This window comes from Lepidothrix coronata, unplaced genomic scaffold (genome assembly GCF_001604755.1).
Source record: "Lepidothrix coronata isolate B3197 unplaced genomic scaffold, Lepidothrix_coronata-1.0 Scaffold75, whole genome shotgun sequence".
Lineage (NCBI taxonomy): Eukaryota > Metazoa > Chordata > Aves > Passeriformes > Pipridae > Lepidothrix > Lepidothrix coronata.
The window spans coordinates 8,310,790-8,327,947 of record NW_016690255.1 but is presented as its reverse complement, the minus strand read 5'-3'; the positions used below and the strand labels follow the sequence as shown (position 1 = coordinate 8,327,947).

Below are 17,158 nucleotides of genomic sequence, written 5' to 3'. Positions count from 1 at the left end.
GTGATATTGCTGCTTGGGTTTAAATTAAGAGCATAAAGCCTTGTGGAGTAAGATCAATAGTATCTGCTGCCTAGAGGGACTGAGTCCTTACTCAGTAGGAATAAAACTTTTCAGTGGTAAAATGAAGAAAGGGAGTGCTGCTTCACTTGTGTGTGCTATATTACATATCTCGGAGCAGAATTAAACTTTCTGGAACATAACTAAGTTAAAGTTTACACCTGATTCCTGGTTTCCTAAGAAAGAAAGTCTTAAGTGTCACCCCGTTCAGCTGCCTGTATGTTCCTTTCTTCCCTTATTAACATTGGACCTCTTAGAAATTTTCAAGCACATATGAAATAGTTGAATGTTGCATAAATAGTAAGTTTCTCACGTATTTTGGAATCTCTGTGAAAGACCCAGATTAGCATCTGAAGGATGGGCTGTGTTAGTTAGTTAGTTAGTTCAGTTCATTTGGTCCCCTTGTAGAGAGCTACAATTCACATACCAGCAAGCCTGTATGTAGCCCAGAAACAGCCACAGCGTGTGTTGCCTCTTTCCCAGCGAGTTTTTGGGAGATACTAAAAGGAGCTGAGTGTACTGAGGGTGGGAGCTGGGTATCACAGATGATGTGTGGAATATAAAATGGGATTGACGGCATGTTCTTGGGTACACATTCTGAACTTCTTCCTGTAAAGCTTGTAGCATCTTAGTCTATTTATAAGGCTTTGAAGCATCTTCCGTTTCAAATGGCGTTTAAAAAACCCAGTACATGATCAATGTAAGTGGGATGTTGTCCCATATACATGAGTTGTCAGCAGAGACATTTTATGTTTGCCAAAAATGTAATGGTGGCATACCTATCGGAAAGACTGTAAGCTTATGTTTACCAGATTTATTTATGGAAGAAGCCAAATATCAGTTGACAGTACAATTTAAAAAAATACTGACTAGATCACAGTGAGTGTAAAGAGATCTTGTAGCAGTCATTCTTGGATAACAATGCCAATCTTACAAAAGTATATAACATGATTTCACAACCATATTATGAAATAAAGTAATTTAATAAATTATGCACAATTTGTTTGTAAAAGGTGTTTTATTTTGTAATATTGCTGTGAAATCAAGCACCTTTTACAAGTATGTTGCGTGTAATTTATAAAAAACAGCTGACTGTAAGTTGTTAAAAAATGCTTTGTTTAAAGTGTAACTATGTTAGATAGACTTCATTTTTATTTTATCTTGCCTACTATTACTTTTTATTTCACTTCTTGATTACCAAACATGATGATACATCTCCAGCTGTTTCCAGTATATTATGTGTTCTTTTATTTTCCTTTTATTTTCTTCTCTTCTTCTCTACATTCCTACCTTGTGTGGTCTTCCGTATTCTTCAATGTTTCAATCGTTTTCTAGTTCTGTTTGCTCAATTTTTATCTCTTTTCAGATGCACAGTTACTTACTGCAAACTAAAACTGTGTCCTTACAATGCCTTCATTGTAAACATATCTTTTTTTTTTTCCTGAAACAAGCAAACAAACAAAACAAAACAAAAAACTCAGCCAAAAAACACTGCCAAATCTCTAGTGCCTTTCTTAGCTTGTCACTTGCAGTCTGTATTTAGTAGATCTCACTGATACAGTATGGAGCACATTGGGGAAGATCTGAAGTCAAAGATGTCTTTTGCTTGTCCAGATAACACACAATTAATACCTGAAAGAATTTATGAATATAGAGCCAAATGCTCTCTTGTATTATATTACTGACATCTCTAGAAAGCCTCTTTGAACTCAGTGTGAAACAATACTATTATAAGTAGGTTTAATTTTTTTTTTTCTTTTTTTACTCACTTTGTTCCATGCAGGTCTACAGAGTGATTACAAAAATTTTATATTTTCTTGAAAGTTTTGAGTTTGACAAAAATAGAACCAAATACATAAATAATAATATTAAGTATGGAGAGCAGAAGCCACAGAGAAGTTAAAAATATTCAAAAAAAGTATGTATCTGATCATAGGGGTTTTTTGTGGCCTGCAGTATTTTAGAACAATTATTTTTTCAGCAGAAGAAACAATAATTAAAAACCTTCAAAATGACAAAGGGGTGTATATGATTACCTTTATAGAAAAAAAGAGAGATAGAATTATGTGGTTATTTCTAAGTACGCAGAGTTGCTAATACATTGTGTCTCATCAAATTGATCATATCACTGTAGAGTAGTACTCAGTCCCTTGGAAAATGAGTGTTCAGGATTAAGGAATTTCAGGTGTAGAAGTGTATTTAACAGTTGTGAAGACATAGTTGCATCTTTTTTGTTTATGGCAATTATGGCAGTCACTTAACACTTGTGGGACAGTGTGGTAATACCACTGCCAAGGCTTAGCTGGGCACCGGTATTTAAATAAGTAAAAATAATTAACAATGGAGCTGTATAACGAGGGAGAAAAAAAATACAATTTCTACAATATTTATCAAGGATTAGAGGGGTTGGGAGTGTTGAGAGAACAGTTTTGATGCCCTTCCCAGTTCACAAATCTCAGTTAACAACAGAGTAGCCTCTTGTGCTACAGTTACTGGCATTATGTTTAACCACCACTTATATATGTGTTGGGCAAGTGGTTCTTATCAATTTTAATATGCTGTTTCAGTAATAAATTAATACTTCTTTTTAATAAGGGTAGGTTAGGAAATGTATTGAATTTATTGATTTTTTGCAAAGGACTGGTCAGAGTTAAAACTGCAGTCCATCAGTATGCTATATGCCGTAAAACAGAATACAGATTATCTACTACTAATTACAGGTTGGAAATCTTTTATTGTCCTGCTAAATAGCAAACTATCACAAGCTGAAATCTTTAAAAGGCTTTTTTACTCTCTCTCTCCTTCTCTGACTCACTTACTAACAAAACAAAACTGTATTTTGAATTATCATTTGTACTAACTGAATCTAAAGGCGGAGACATTTCAGAAACATTTTGTGAATGATATGTGGTTGTCTGCAATTACAAGGCCCTGCCTCTGGCCACTGGAAAGTGGAAGGACTGTGCATCATTGTCTCCTTTTCCTTGCAGTTTTTCTTCTAAGAATTTTTGGAGCCAAGGCTCTGATGTGTCCCTTAATTCCTAGAGAGTCTAGATTTGCATTAAGAGAAGTTTATCAGTTCTTCTGTGTTTGGAAAAAGCATTTGAATCTATGATGAACTTATAGTGGGTGTTGAATTACCACTTTCAGACCCTATTTGACTCTTCTACAATTAAGATAATATGTAGCAAATGTTTTTTGTCTCAAGGGAACTGAACCTGGTTTTGTATCCTCCTGTAGTAACTGTCCTTGGAGAAAAGAACAAGCATAATATCTTTAACTTCCAGTGAAATAATGCTTCCCATTTGAAAAATTGTTCAGGATTTCCTGTATAAATCTATAGGAATGGTAAGGAGAGGTTCGCTTGGATGTGTTTTTCCCAGAAAATCCCCTTTGTAAATACTGACTTTTAAGTTTTTGAGACTGTCCATACAAAGGAGTTGGGCAGTCACAGAGCAGCTTGGGACTTTTACATTAAAAAACAGATACTGTTTCCCAGTGGACTTGGGTCTGTGAAGATAAAGCTTATTATGACACCTGAGAGTTTACATTTGGCAGTAGCTCTAGGGACTGAACCTAGGCTGTCTTATCTTCTCTTTTACAGCTGTTTAAGTATTTCTGCTTTGATTGATTGAGAAATAGGGCTTCTTGCATGACAATGGAGGTGCTGTATAATACTAGTCTCTCTTGTGTTCACTACAGGTCTGATTCAGAAAAATTTCTTCAGTTTGACTTTTCCCCATGGGCTGGAAATTTCAGATGCCAGTAATAGTGTTTCCTTAGAATAAAGACAGACCCTGCCTTGGAAAATCTAACCAGACTTATCTCTTGACCTGCAAAGCTAGTAAATAAAGCCAGGTGTGGAAGTAGAATCATTCCATTCAAGTTTCAACAAGCTGATAGCACAAAGTATTTTATTAGTCCCTTTCCTACATTTGTGAAGCAACAACTGTCCTGCGGAGTTAGAAACCTGCCAAAGATTGTGGAGCTTTTGTTTACATAAAATCTCCTGACCCCAAGTAAAGATGCAAACAAAAAGTTAAAAGCATTTAAGACTCCCTTCACTCACACAAAGAAATAGGCAGTACACTTCTAAACACCAGTGTGTCAAGTGCTTAAATGTGAACAGTTGGACAAATTTTGATTACTTCTGTGTTGTGCTAATATTATTTATAGCATAGCCTAGTTCCCTTTTTTCCCTCTTTATAAATTACATAGTAATATATTACTTTAATAATGCTTATATTGTTGTTGTCCTTGGTATAGCAGCATTAATTTGGAGGTTTTGTTTGGTCTGCTTGGTTTTCTTTACTGTAAGCTCTATATTTTCATTTCTGAACATTATGTTCCTACAAGGGATTTTTTTTTAGGCTTTTTCACTTTTTTATCATTTTAGCAGTTATAGTGTGCAATGCTGTATTTTGCAAAAAGCCCAGAATATCTCTGATCTCCCAGATAAAATGTTCCTGAAATAGAGGGAGCTACCTCGATCAGCGTTCTCCATCATTAGTAGGCTTACTCACTTGTCCTACTGCTAATCAAAAACTCCCTGGTCTTACTTCTGCTCCATAGCTGAGCAGTGTGTGCTTCCCTCTCTGATAAAATATGCAAAATTCTGCAGTGGTCAGAGGGACAGGGAAGCCATTCAGCTGGTTCTCTGGCTTCACATCTGTACTGGAAATGACTGTACACAGAGTATATTTAATTCACTATGTATTAGGTGTTGCTTGAGCTCCTGACCACTGGAAAAGCCTGTGTAGCTGTGATGGTGATACACCTGATAAATCAGGGATTGTTTATCACTTTTATTTAATGCCACCTATAATAAATACACAGACTCTTGCACAGTAGGAGGAGAGTTAGTGGCAATTTCTTGTAGCCTTATTCTATTTGCCTGCTAACTGTAAATTATTAATATCTGTCCTTTAAAGAGCAATTTCCCTCTTCCATTTCAAGATGTGATTTACATATAATTTCTAGTACTGTAAAATTGTAAGTTATAGGATGAATTACAAGAATCTAGTGCAATATAAGGGCAGGAAGAAGTAGATCAAAATCTCCAATCTTAATTCATATAAATATGTTACAACTGTCTCAGAGACAACTGATGACAGAGATGAAGAGGAAGTTATGTTGCATATTGTATAGAAAAAAATTTCTGAAGATTATATTCTTTTCCAGAAGCAGTGTTAGGTAATAAACCTGCATCACACCTGATGAGCAAAGATGTATGAAGCTTTAGAAGCAAAATATTGACAAAACAATATATATTTTAAAAGAGCTTATGTCTTAAATGGCAGTACCACAGACTAATTTTCAGGGTCTACAGAAGTATTGCTGAAACTGCGGGGACCCTATAGACTGTTATGGTTTGAGCAATTATGGACATAAACCTGAGATAACAGGGTGGGGTTTGGGTTTTTTAATTTTACCTTTTATTGGAACTAGTACTTTAGTAGAAGAATGCAGTAAAGTGATTTTAGCATACAGATAAATAGGATTATGAGAATGAGTAACTGAAATAATGGTCAAGTTGTAGATTAAAGGTCATTCTATTGTTTGAATCTGTTAGCATAAAACAAAACAAGCATGCAAGTCAAGATACAGAAATAAATCTATAAAAAGTACGAGTTATATATATTTATAATAAAGCATGAGAATAAGAAGATACTTACTACAATGAGCAGAAAACTTCAAATTAGGCTCAAGTGTCACCGTAACAGTCTGCAAAACAGTTTACACAGCTGACCAGGGCACTCTTAGTGGAGCTTAGGAGCTTTGCAGGCTTTGTACATTTCCTAGGGAAAAAAACCCACCTTTTTTCAAGGAAAATAAGAGAGAAGGTCTTGAAAAGTTTTTAGTTTTGAACAGTTGAAGCAGGCCAGAGGGAATAAGAAAGTTTCCTATTCTCATTTTACAGCTAGAGATCTGAGGCCCAAAATACTGAATTGACTGGCCTAGGATCACACACAGCAGTTGTATCAAGACTAGTAAATAACTTCAGATCGTCTTAGTCTATATTCAGTTCTTTCTGTAAAAGAAATTTTAAAAAATTCTTTATTGCTTCAGTTGTGTGAAGCATCAAGACTGTTTTAGAGAGACAAAATTGAACTGACATTTCAACAATGAAGTAATCAAGCTTGTTTTCCCTTTTCTTATGATTTGGAATTACTTTTGGTGGAGGTATAATTATAGATTCCTAAATTTCAAGTAATAAATGCATAGATTGCACATGTTAAGGACTCCTGTATGAAGAATCCTGAAGTCCATGCTTGTATCCAATGGGTCCTCCTTGGAAAGTTATTTTGTAACTTTGGATGAGACTTTGATTAATTAAAATTTGATTTACTGCATTCCAGTAACATGGAATAATTTCCAGATTCAGGAATTTACTAAAATCCATCCTTTTGTGTACTTCAGAATAGCTGTATGCTTCAATCTTCTTTTAAATTTTTTGAATGGTTTGGTTCATTTGTCTAAATATTCTGAGCATCTGTTATTACTGTGTTAACATGTTTTCTTCTTTCATGTCACTTTTTTAACTCTGAAAAAAATTAGTATATTTATCAGACATTGGCATACCATTTCAATTTAAGCAATCCAATTTTAATAAGTATCTTAGAAGCCTGCTATGTCTAATTTCTAACAAAACTTAAAGCTGTTATAGTCAGATCTGTATTTCTGCATAATCATTTACATTTGGAACTGGTTTGGAATTCTTAAAATAAAAAGTAGCTTAAATATTACTTTTTTTTTTTCCTTTTCCCATACACCATTTTAATCCTCAAATTTGAGATATTTGAATCCTAGGTTAAAAATAATTCCCATATGTTCCCTTCTCAAAGCAACAATAAATTTCAGTCTGTATAAAAATAGAAATTGTATTTAATTTCCAAGGCATGGAAATTCTATAGTAGAACTGCATACTGTGAATTATACTTGAATTACATTTCTCTCCTTCAGAAAGATCAGTCTAAATTCTACCAATAGCCGATATGCTTTTGGCACCTTTCACTACACTGTAGATTTTCTTTTTTGGATTACAGATAGGAAAACGTTATTCTCTGAATTGCAGAGGTGTGGAAAAGGAATAATGCAACTTCAAACAAGCAGGAAATCTGACTAATACCTAAGAGGAATAATAGAATCTTGGTGCAGTGCTAGCTCAATTCACTAAGTTTGAATCCTTTTCAGAGGATGCAGTTCAGCTCCTACATATTAAAGAAAGCAATGTTAATAGTAAGAATTATAAAAAGCTTTTGGATTATAATTGTAATTGGGGTAATTTTTTAAAATTCATTAGCAAGATGATCTCATTTTTACAAATGTAAAAAGTATCACTCATAAAATTCTGTCAGGTTTCCATTGACCCAGGTGCTCATAATGTGTTCATTTACATGAGGGAAACAGCAGCGTGTGGAAATTGGCCAGCAGATAGGATTTAGTTATTTTTCATTAGCACTTGGACTTTGATGAAGGGGAACAGAAAAGAGCTGTTTGACCTTTCAGTGCTTAAATTATTAAAGAGCAAATAGATTTGAGGTCTAGATGCTTGCAAATCTAATTTGTCTGTGGAGTAAGGATTAAAAGACATTTTGAGTTTGAAATTGCTCTATTCAACTTACTTGTTTCTTTAAAGTATCTGAGAATGAATAGATGGCAGGCATTTAAAATGTATACAAAGAGTAGTGCATGTAGTATAACTAAACACAGATTTCCCACAGGAAAAGGAGCATTTTAATGACATATTTGTTTCTAAAGTATCTACAATCTTTAGCTTTATTCACTGAGTGAAAAATGAATAGAATCCTCGTTTCAACCAGTACTGAAACAGATCATATTGCCTCATCTGGTCTGAGGACCCTTTTGTATTCAATCCTGGTACAATAGAAAGGTAACAGTGCTCTCCTAAGGTGGCAGCCAGGTAACTTAGCTTACTATCCATCATGCTTTAGTGAAACTGAGGGATTCTTATATTTGCTGCAGTATTAGGTGAGTGTATCCAGCTTCACTGCCTTGCAAGAATAAATGTTTACATCACCTCCTACTTTTTTTTTCCAATACTCCATTTAAATTCTCAATTGGTATTTATTGTAGATTCACTGTAAATTAGTAGTTAAAGGAGGCAACATGCTGTCTTCAAAGTAGTTTGGAATCCCAGTTCTAAGCAACTGTTTTGTTCTAGAAAATTAATTTCTAAAATCATGTTAAATATTGATTTGGAAGAGAAAAACAAGATTGTGATATAGATATTTCATGGCTAGTTTTTTTACAAATCAGTTCTCACAGGATCAAAGAAAGGTTGCTGTGTGTTGACCTTCATTTACTACTCAGCATGGAATTAATCAACTAATGAAAATCTTTCTGCTTGATATGAAGAATTCATTGCACAGAGCTGCAAAATGTACAGACAGTGGCCTTCAAGTGGACCCTCAAGACATTTCTCTATCTCCCTGGCTGTACTAAATTTATGCATTGTTAGATTTCTGAGTGGAATTCAGTATCAGATTTAAACATTTAAGTTTAGGTGCCCACTTACAGATGTCTACATGTGAGCTGAGCATTTAGTTATTATAGTCAGTGGAGCCTGGGAAGCAATTAAGTTGACCTAAAAGTAGACACCTTCTGCCTGCTCAGTTCTTTAGGATATGTAGATCTGTATATGTGTAGGTATCTTCATGAAGACAGTTAGATTTGAGTGTGTTAACATTAAACTAAAGCTCCACTGTGGTGAAAGTCTACATCAGACAGAAGAAGAGGTATTTAAGCATTCTTAGTGTTAACTTTCTGGGCATTTTTTCTCAGCATAGAAGGCAGCATCTCCTACTGGAGATGTTAGATCTTAAAATCATAGTTAACAGGGGCTGTGGCACAGGGTCACTAAGTCTGGTAAAAAGACAGTGAGATGGAGAAATTTTCTGCCTGTTTGTGATATTAACTATGAAGACTCTGCAAACCCAGCATTGTGGTGTCAGAGAATCATAGAATGGTTTGCATTGGAAAGGACCTTTAAAGATCATCTAGTCTGACCCCATGGTGTGGGCAGGGACACCTTCCACTAGACCACATTACTTAGTCCCACTGATGGGACATCATTCAAGCACACAGCATTATCTAAACATGCAAAGGCAGCTCCAGTGTAGGAGCAGTATGTTAGTCTGGTTGGGTGCTAAGTGAGTAAGGCTTGGGAGAGTGCAAGAGCTGGAGAGCTCGATGCTAGCACCCAAAGGAGCTTGAGTCTAGCACTGCCCCAGCAGGTGCAGGAGCTCACTAGTTGTGAGGTGGGTTGGTGACTGCACAAAGTCGTCTCTTATTTCTAAACGAGATTTGCCTTTAGAAGGGGGATAGCCATAGCTGTGCAGTGATATGACTAAGCCAATAAGCCCTGTTGGGACAAGACTGAGACAGACATGCAGAGGCTCAGCCCGAGTTTCTCTGTGCTTTGGGCAGAGTCTTCTGCCTCAAGCTGCACCAGGGGTGGTTTAGGTTGGACATAGGAAGAAATTCTTCACAGAAGGGGTGATTAGATATTGGAATGGGCTGCCCAGGGAGCTGATGGAGTCACTGTCCCTGGAGGTGTTTAAGGAAAGGCTGGACTGTTTAGGAAAAGGCTGACTGTGGCACTCAGTGCCATGGTCTAGTTGACATGGTGGTGTTTGATCATAGGTTGGACTCGATGAGCTCAGAAGTCTTTTCCAACCTAATTGAGTCTGTGATTCTATAAACACAATCCTCTACCTACAGATGATGGAATGGGAACATGTCAAAAGACTGTGTGGATATTTCGTCTTTAAGAAACTTAACCTACCCAGAGATTGTACCTTTTCTGAACTATCGACTTCAAAGATCATAAATTGTTATTGGATTTGGATGATATGCAAAACTGTGGACACATTGCCACTTTAACATCAATTATCTAGACTAACTTGCTTACTGGGATTCAAGATTCCAGAAGACAAATACTGATTAAGAATCACTGGTCCCCAGTGAAGCAATAAACTTGCAAGCCAGTCCTCTTTGGAGACATGGACTTCCCACTTCGCAAATTTAAAAGCACCGACTCAGTCTTTTTCAGCAACTGCAAGGGTATAATGATTACAGTTTGCATATACAGCAGAAATTGCAATTTCTTTGTTCCTACTTCAATGTCCATAGCACCTTTACAGTGGAGAGAGATGGACCATTCTCTCTGGATCCCAGTACAGCGAAGACTGCAAGCGCAAAATGAATTGCTCTGCAGAATACAGAAACACTTAAAAATATGGTTGTCTGTAGGAGTGTGTAAAAGTTATTCTCTGAGTGAGAATAACTTCCATCAAAAAGTGTTTTATTCTTGCTCAGGAATAGTCAACATACTACTGAAACTTTATGTGTGGTTTTATAAATAGTTATAATGTCAACAGTTAAACAAATGCTGTTCCCTGTGTCTTTGTAATTTATTTATTCATTTTTACTTAGTACTAATTTCATTTCATTTAGATAGGATAAAAAGGGTAGAGAATGGAATCTATAGCTTTATACTTACTTTGGGGAAAAAAATAATATTTAATTCCACATTTTAGCACTAATTAAGCACACGTTTTCTGTACAAGAGTTTGAACAAGAAAATGTTCTGTCATCCACTGTATGAAAAGCTGTGGTGTGTATGGCTAATTTTATTTTTCCAAAACAAACTGAATTTGTTTGAAAGTATATATCTATTCCAGAAATGTATACACCTCAGTATCAGAATGACACTTTCTTCTTGTGTTCTTTGCTTTTAACAGTTCTTTTTTTCCCATAAACGTTGTATTATGGTTTCAGAATGAGTTGACTGCCCATGTCTTAAAATAACCAGTGTGTTTCTTTTGTTCTTTCCTCTCTACATTCTTAGTGTCTATCAAATAGTTGTTGAAGAAGAACGCCCACGGAGGACCAAAAAAACAACTGAAATCCTCAAGTGCTACCCAGTGCCCATTCATTTCCAGAATGCCTCACTCTTGAATTCCCAGTACTACTTTGCTGCGGAGATTCCAGCCAACAGTTTACAAGCTGCTCAGCCTTTTACTATTGGTGATAACAAAACCTACAGTGGTTTCTGGAACACTCCTCTTCTTCCTCATAAGAGCTACAGCATCTATTTTCAAGCTGCTAGCAGAGCCAACGGGGTAAGTCTTGTGACAGGCGTGATTTTATTCAGTATTTGTGTGTAAATAAATGATTGGCACCAACTAGCAAGATGCCCAATTTAGTTGCTAATGAGAAAATGAAGTAACCGTGAAATTTAATGCAGAGTTTAAAAAATAGCGGTTTTCCTAACACAATATTGTTTAATGATTAGAAGTTATAGGAAAGAGGAGGGGAAAACAGCACATTTTGTCAGTGGTGAGCAGGCAAAGTAGTATGTTAACATTCTGTCTTATTATCTAAAAGCTGTCCAGTGACCCTGTTTGACTGGCGTTTTTTCTTCCTTTTTGTTTGTTTTTGGTTTTTTTTTGCTTTGAACAAGAGAATGTTGTGATTTTTTTTATAAGTTTAAGCCAAACTTGATTGTGGGTTTTAGCACATCTGTCTTGGCATGTCCAGTCCTATTACCTTAGTTTCTAATGCCTTGAACTCTCATTTTCTCATTTGGTTGCCCTGATTGAATTAGAAACCACTTCTTTTGTCCCTTTCTCCAAACAGTAAAAGAAAAAGGGGTAGATGGAACTGAAAAGAAAAATGTGTAAAAAGATCTTCACAGATCATGTTTCATCTGACTAATTCTTCCTGGAATTGTTTTTCATTTCCTGGACAGACCTACTCAGAGCCCTTCAACTCTTGATAAGCTTTGGCTGTCTGTGCTGACAGCCTGGAAATGTTTTCTGCCAGAAACCATAATGGTCCCTCTTTCACAGTGCACTGAGAGTGCAGAAATGTGAAACACCATTGATTATTTTTTCTTTCCAAAATTGTCTTGCATGATGCCTCAAACTATACTATCTGTAAGAAAAAGAAAAATTTCCCAAAGTCATTATGTTACCAAAGTCAAAAGCTGAACACTTGCCTGTGCTGTTGTGAATATCTTTCACGTATTTTCTACTTTTAGAGGAATATTAAGTGAAATGTTTGTGTACCGTACCCAAGCAGTGTTTGTCCCTATTATGAACACACTTTGGAGTTACCTAATAAGCAGTTAAATATGTAATGAGGCACATTCTTCTCTGACATTTTATCAGTACTTTTAAGAATAGAATCGTGGATGATTTTCTCTGCTTAGAAACACAAGGTGTGACCTTTTTCCTCTTTATTTGACACAGGAAACCAAAATCGACTGCGTCAGGGTAGCCACAAAAGGTATGTTCGTATTATGTCATGTATTCTGTACTTCAGCTTGCTGACCTTCTCCTCACATGGTCCTTGCAACCTTCCAGAAAAGTTTATATTGCTCAAAGGGATCACTAAACCTATTACAGAATTTTCAAAGAATCATTTGCGTTTGTAGCTGGGATTTAGGAAATTTGTTTGTTTGTTTGTTTTAATAATAAATGCATTACTTATTTTTGAACACAGAGTTTTTAGAATATATTCTGTGGGTTTTTATATGATCTCACAATAAATATTTTGGACTTTAATATATATGTAGTAGAGTTGTAAAGTTGCCAATTGCAGAGTGCATCCTAGCTGCTTATCTGTCCATGGTGAAAAACTGCCCCTTATTCATAAGCAATTGTGTTATCTTAATTGCTTTATAAAAGAAAAGCGGAGAATACATGTTCTTCATTTTCATGGTACAGATCATCTGTATTTATTTGACTGTCAGCACATGATACAATTATTTGTGAAATAAGTTTGTATAACTGGGACAGTGGTAGTTATAGTTTTTATCCCTAAACAAGGAAATATAAACATAGTGCTGATCCGTTTATCCATGGGGTCTAGATCTGTCTGTGATTATCTTGGAGTCTCACCTTTTTAGTACTTCTAGCTGATGGTGACTTCAAAATTTGAAAGAGAAGTGATGGCGTAGTGCCATTATTTGGAGATTGTAATAGAGGAAAAGGGAAGAAAGTGCTGCTGTGAGTAGGAACAGGTAATATCACCTCGCAGTTTGGGCACCTGGCCAAGAGTATGAAACAAAAAATGCTTCCTCCCTACACCACTGTATCATACCACTGTATCTTGCAGGAGATCATCCTTGTCTCACTGACTATCCCTGATGCAACCGATCCCACTATGATTTCCTTTACATGCAGACTCCACAATTCCACCACCACCATTAAGTCTAAATGGGATGGATGAGAATGTCATTAGTTAAAAGTATCAGAAATGTTAGCGTGAGTTGTTCCTGTTGAAAGGCTGGATCCTCCCTGATGTGACAAATACATTTTCATGCCTCTTTGAACGGTTTCCTGCCTTTTTTTCAAACCAAAGGAAGTAGTTGTAATTTTAATTTACCAACTGACTGCTTACTAAAGCATAGAAAATACCTGAACTAAAACCCAATATAATATAGATGAGAGATTAATTCCAGATTCAAGTGAAATCCTATGTTGTTATTTTTGAGTAGTTTTAGAGATACCAGGAGTGGACTTCGTTGCCTCAGAAATCATAGTAGGTGATTAGAGGAATGGATTTTAAATTATTTGAAGATTTGTATTCATAATCACTAATGGATGTTCAACTATTCAAATTACTTGACTGACTAAAAATTCTTAGTCTCTCATTTGAGAAGCGAGGATAACTTTGTGGATTGGAATAGCTCCCATAGCAACAAGCTACTTTGAGCTAACCCATTCGACAATGGAGATGTAAGAAATGCAGCTTTTATTTTAAACAGATTTTGCTACATTTCTGTTTTGAAAGCACGTTTCATAATCTTTCGTAATACCTTTGCAAAGCCTGTAAAATAATGGGAGAGGTTGTTGTGAGGACTTTGAAACCGGGTCCCTGGTGCAAAACTGTCTTGGGGGGCTTCTGTAAAGCACTGATTTCCCAGCTCATCAACTGAATGTTTATATTATATTTTTAATCTGTATTAATAAAAAAAATTAAATGGAGACCATGACATATTTTTTCATGGCCACTCCTCACGAACGAAGATCTGGGAAAGGTCTCTACCCACATTTGTTACAAGCACGCTGGTGATACAGGGCTTTGCAAATGCGGGTAAGGCCTTCGAGCCTGCACAATGGATTTTTTAGGTGAGACACAGTGTGCGCTGAACTGAGCCCACCCTTTAATCCTAAGGTTGATCTGCCGGGGCTGAGCGAGCTTGGACAGTGGCAGCGAGGTCCTCAGGACGTAGGTTTGTTTAGAGTGACCTTCTCTTGGATGGATGGCTTTACAGGGCTGACGAGCTCCATCTACCTGGGTCTAGAGTTGTCGTTCTCTTCTGTGTGTTCCGGGGCTCCCCTCTCATCTCCCACGATGGCACTGTCCGCACAGGCAAAGCTCCCATTCTCTCACTCCTTTCCGCGCCCGGGGCTGGGCCCCAGTGCCCGGGGCCAGGCCGCGCCGCCGCGCCGCATGCGTCCGGGGCCAGCNATCTGGGAAAGGTCTCCACCCACATTCATTACAAGCGCGCTGGTGATACAGGGCTTTGCAAATGCGGGTAAGGCCTTCGAGCCTGCGCAATGGATTTTTTAGGTGAGACACAGTGTGCGCTGAACTGAGCCCACCCTTTAATCCTAAGGTTGATCTGCCGGGGCCGAGCGAGCTTGGACGGTGGCAGCGAGGTCCTCAGGACGTAGGTTTGTTTAGAGTGACCTTCTCTTGGATGGATGGCTTTACAGGGCTGACGAGCTCCATCTACCCGGGTCTAGAGTTGTCGTTCTCTTCTGTGTGTTCCGGGGCTCCCCTCTCATCTCCCACGATGGCACTGTCCGCACAGGTGAAGCTCCCATTCTCTCACTCCTTTCCGCGCCCGGGGCTGGGCCCCAGTGCCCGGGGCCAGGCCGCGCCGCCGCGCCGCATGCGTCCGGGGCCAGCCCGGGCCCCCGCCGCCCATGACATATTTTAATATGTTATTAATAATACCTATGTGGACAGATGTTTTCCCTTTAGATCTAACAGAAATACTTAGGAGAAAAGCAGAATTCTGTGCCCTCTTTGGACTTCCCACATTTGGACTAGAAAAAGATAGTGAAAATACTTTATGTCTGTAGGTCAGAAGTCACCACACCTGCATCAGAACAAGACAGAAGATTGTCTTCTCCCATTCACCTCTCTTTCTCTCCCCACCCCAGCCCAAACAGCTAAGTGCAGCATTCATATTGTCTTTTACCCAGTAAGCAAATGCTGCTCTGATGGCTTTCTGTGTCAGATTTCTTACAGACTTGCACCATTTTCCACCCAGCTTTGTGACTACAGTGTAGCTAGTAGACAGTAAGCTACTTAAGCTCTATGTGCTTGTTATGTCCCTCTATATATGCACTGTAGTGCTTCTTACAAATAAGATTGTGAACGCTCTCCAGTACAACATCTGGTTTTCATATATTAGTAGCATTTCTGAAAGGTTTATGTTCTGGGCTTCTCTTATCTTCAGAAGTTCAAGTCTGATGGTTTTTAAAGCTAGAGGAAGTGCTTTAGGCCATTCATGTATAAAACTGCTGAAATCTTCTTTTAAATGAAGGTCTGATCCTGAAATTATCTACAGCCTTGTGTAGGCCATTGGAATTAGTAGGTGTGCTCTAAAATTTAATACGAATGTTGAAAATCTTATGCTTTTAGACCTTAATCAAATCGGTTATGTACCTAATTTGGAGCACAAAAGAATAATCTTACTGACTACATTGCAACGATTCTGTCTTAAAGTAGATATGTAACTAGACATATCCAGTATTTTACTGGATAAAGGCCTGTGCCATAAAATATGAGCTGCAAAATAAACATGCTAGTGTAGCTAACTGTCTGCTTTTTTCTTGAAGTTTTCTGCAATTCCATTCCTGTGGAATTTGATGATTGCACCAAGTGCATTGGCAGCCCTTCCTGAGATCAAGGTCACCTAAGACAACCTCAGAGCTGCTCCACTGAGCCAGCTGAGATTGGCCAAGCCACCTCGTTTTCTGTATTAAGGATATGTGGTTAGCCTGTTTGAAGTCTGCCCTCAGGACCAATATGACAGTTCAGAACATGTCATGAGCATAACTGTATCACTTACTACCTGTATTTCCTTTAATTTTCTCACCTCCAGATAATAAAGTTGTGGGTGCCCTTAAGACTTTCATAAGATCATTGAGATTCAGTTTTATCACTGAGTCGTGCAGTGTTCATCCTATGGCCCACCACACACTTTTTCTTTTGTTAAAATAAAAATGAATAAGTGTAGTACAGAGATAGAGTGGTTTTGCCCTAGATCCAGAAGAACTGTTCTGTACCCTGGGTACACTTTTCCCTCAAGTTGATGTCAACAGAAATAATGCATCTGGTTTACTGTGAAGCACACGCTCAACTGGTGGCGCTAAACCGTGTTGCTGTATCAGAGACAAAGTGCACCAGACATCAATTATCATATTGACAGGCTTCTTAGAAGAGTACAGCCTATCTCTAAAAAAGTACAGCTTAATTCTACTGGATCAAATGCACGTCTAGGGTCAGTAGCTAGATAATACTTTCTCATTCCATCAAGTATATTTTAAGCAATCTCAATTTGTACCCTTTTAAAAAATGCTCTTGTTTTATGACCATTACATCTTTGCAAATGAAACCTCTGTTAAATGTGTTCTTTTAGAGATCATATAAAAATCCTAATTGCAATGACTGCAAATGTAATGTAGGATGAGAATATTGGGATTTGTAGAGCTGAAAGTTCTCCTTCTGCTTCTGTTTAAGTCAAAGGAAGCCTTTGCCACTGACTTTGTTAGGAGAAGGATCAGACAGCATATTCTTGTGATGTGGAGTCTCCTGATCTTAGTTTTCTATAGAGAAAGGCATTTAGGACCTCTGAGACTATTTGGTGTATATACAAATGTGGAGACTGCAGAGTTTCCACTCCCGTTATTTTTGACAAGATAATTAAACAAACAAACAAACAAAAATCAGGAAGAGCTTTTCGTACCAGTGGTAATAAAGGTTGTCATATATTGCTTGAAATATGGCTTTCATATACCTACTCTTTTTTCGAGCTAAATGACTGTAAAAT

The 17,158-nt window shown here is 37.4% G+C and overlaps 1 protein-coding gene across 11 annotated transcripts in view; it reads left to right on the top strand.

Annotated features, from left to right (window-relative positions):
• The window catches only part of PTPRM (protein tyrosine phosphatase, receptor type M), a 461,846-nt gene that overhangs the window by 270,553 nt on the left and 174,135 nt on the right, over positions 1-17,158 (top strand). For all 11 annotated transcript variants that reach the window (XM_017819524.1, XM_017819523.1, XM_017819522.1 and 8 more), the window contains exons 12-13: positions 10,931-11,204; positions 12,336-12,372. In XM_017819524.1, the coding sequence (XP_017675013.1) occupies positions 10,931-11,204; positions 12,336-12,372 (311 nt within the window). The remainder of the gene's footprint in view (positions 1-10,930; positions 11,205-12,335; positions 12,373-17,158) is intronic.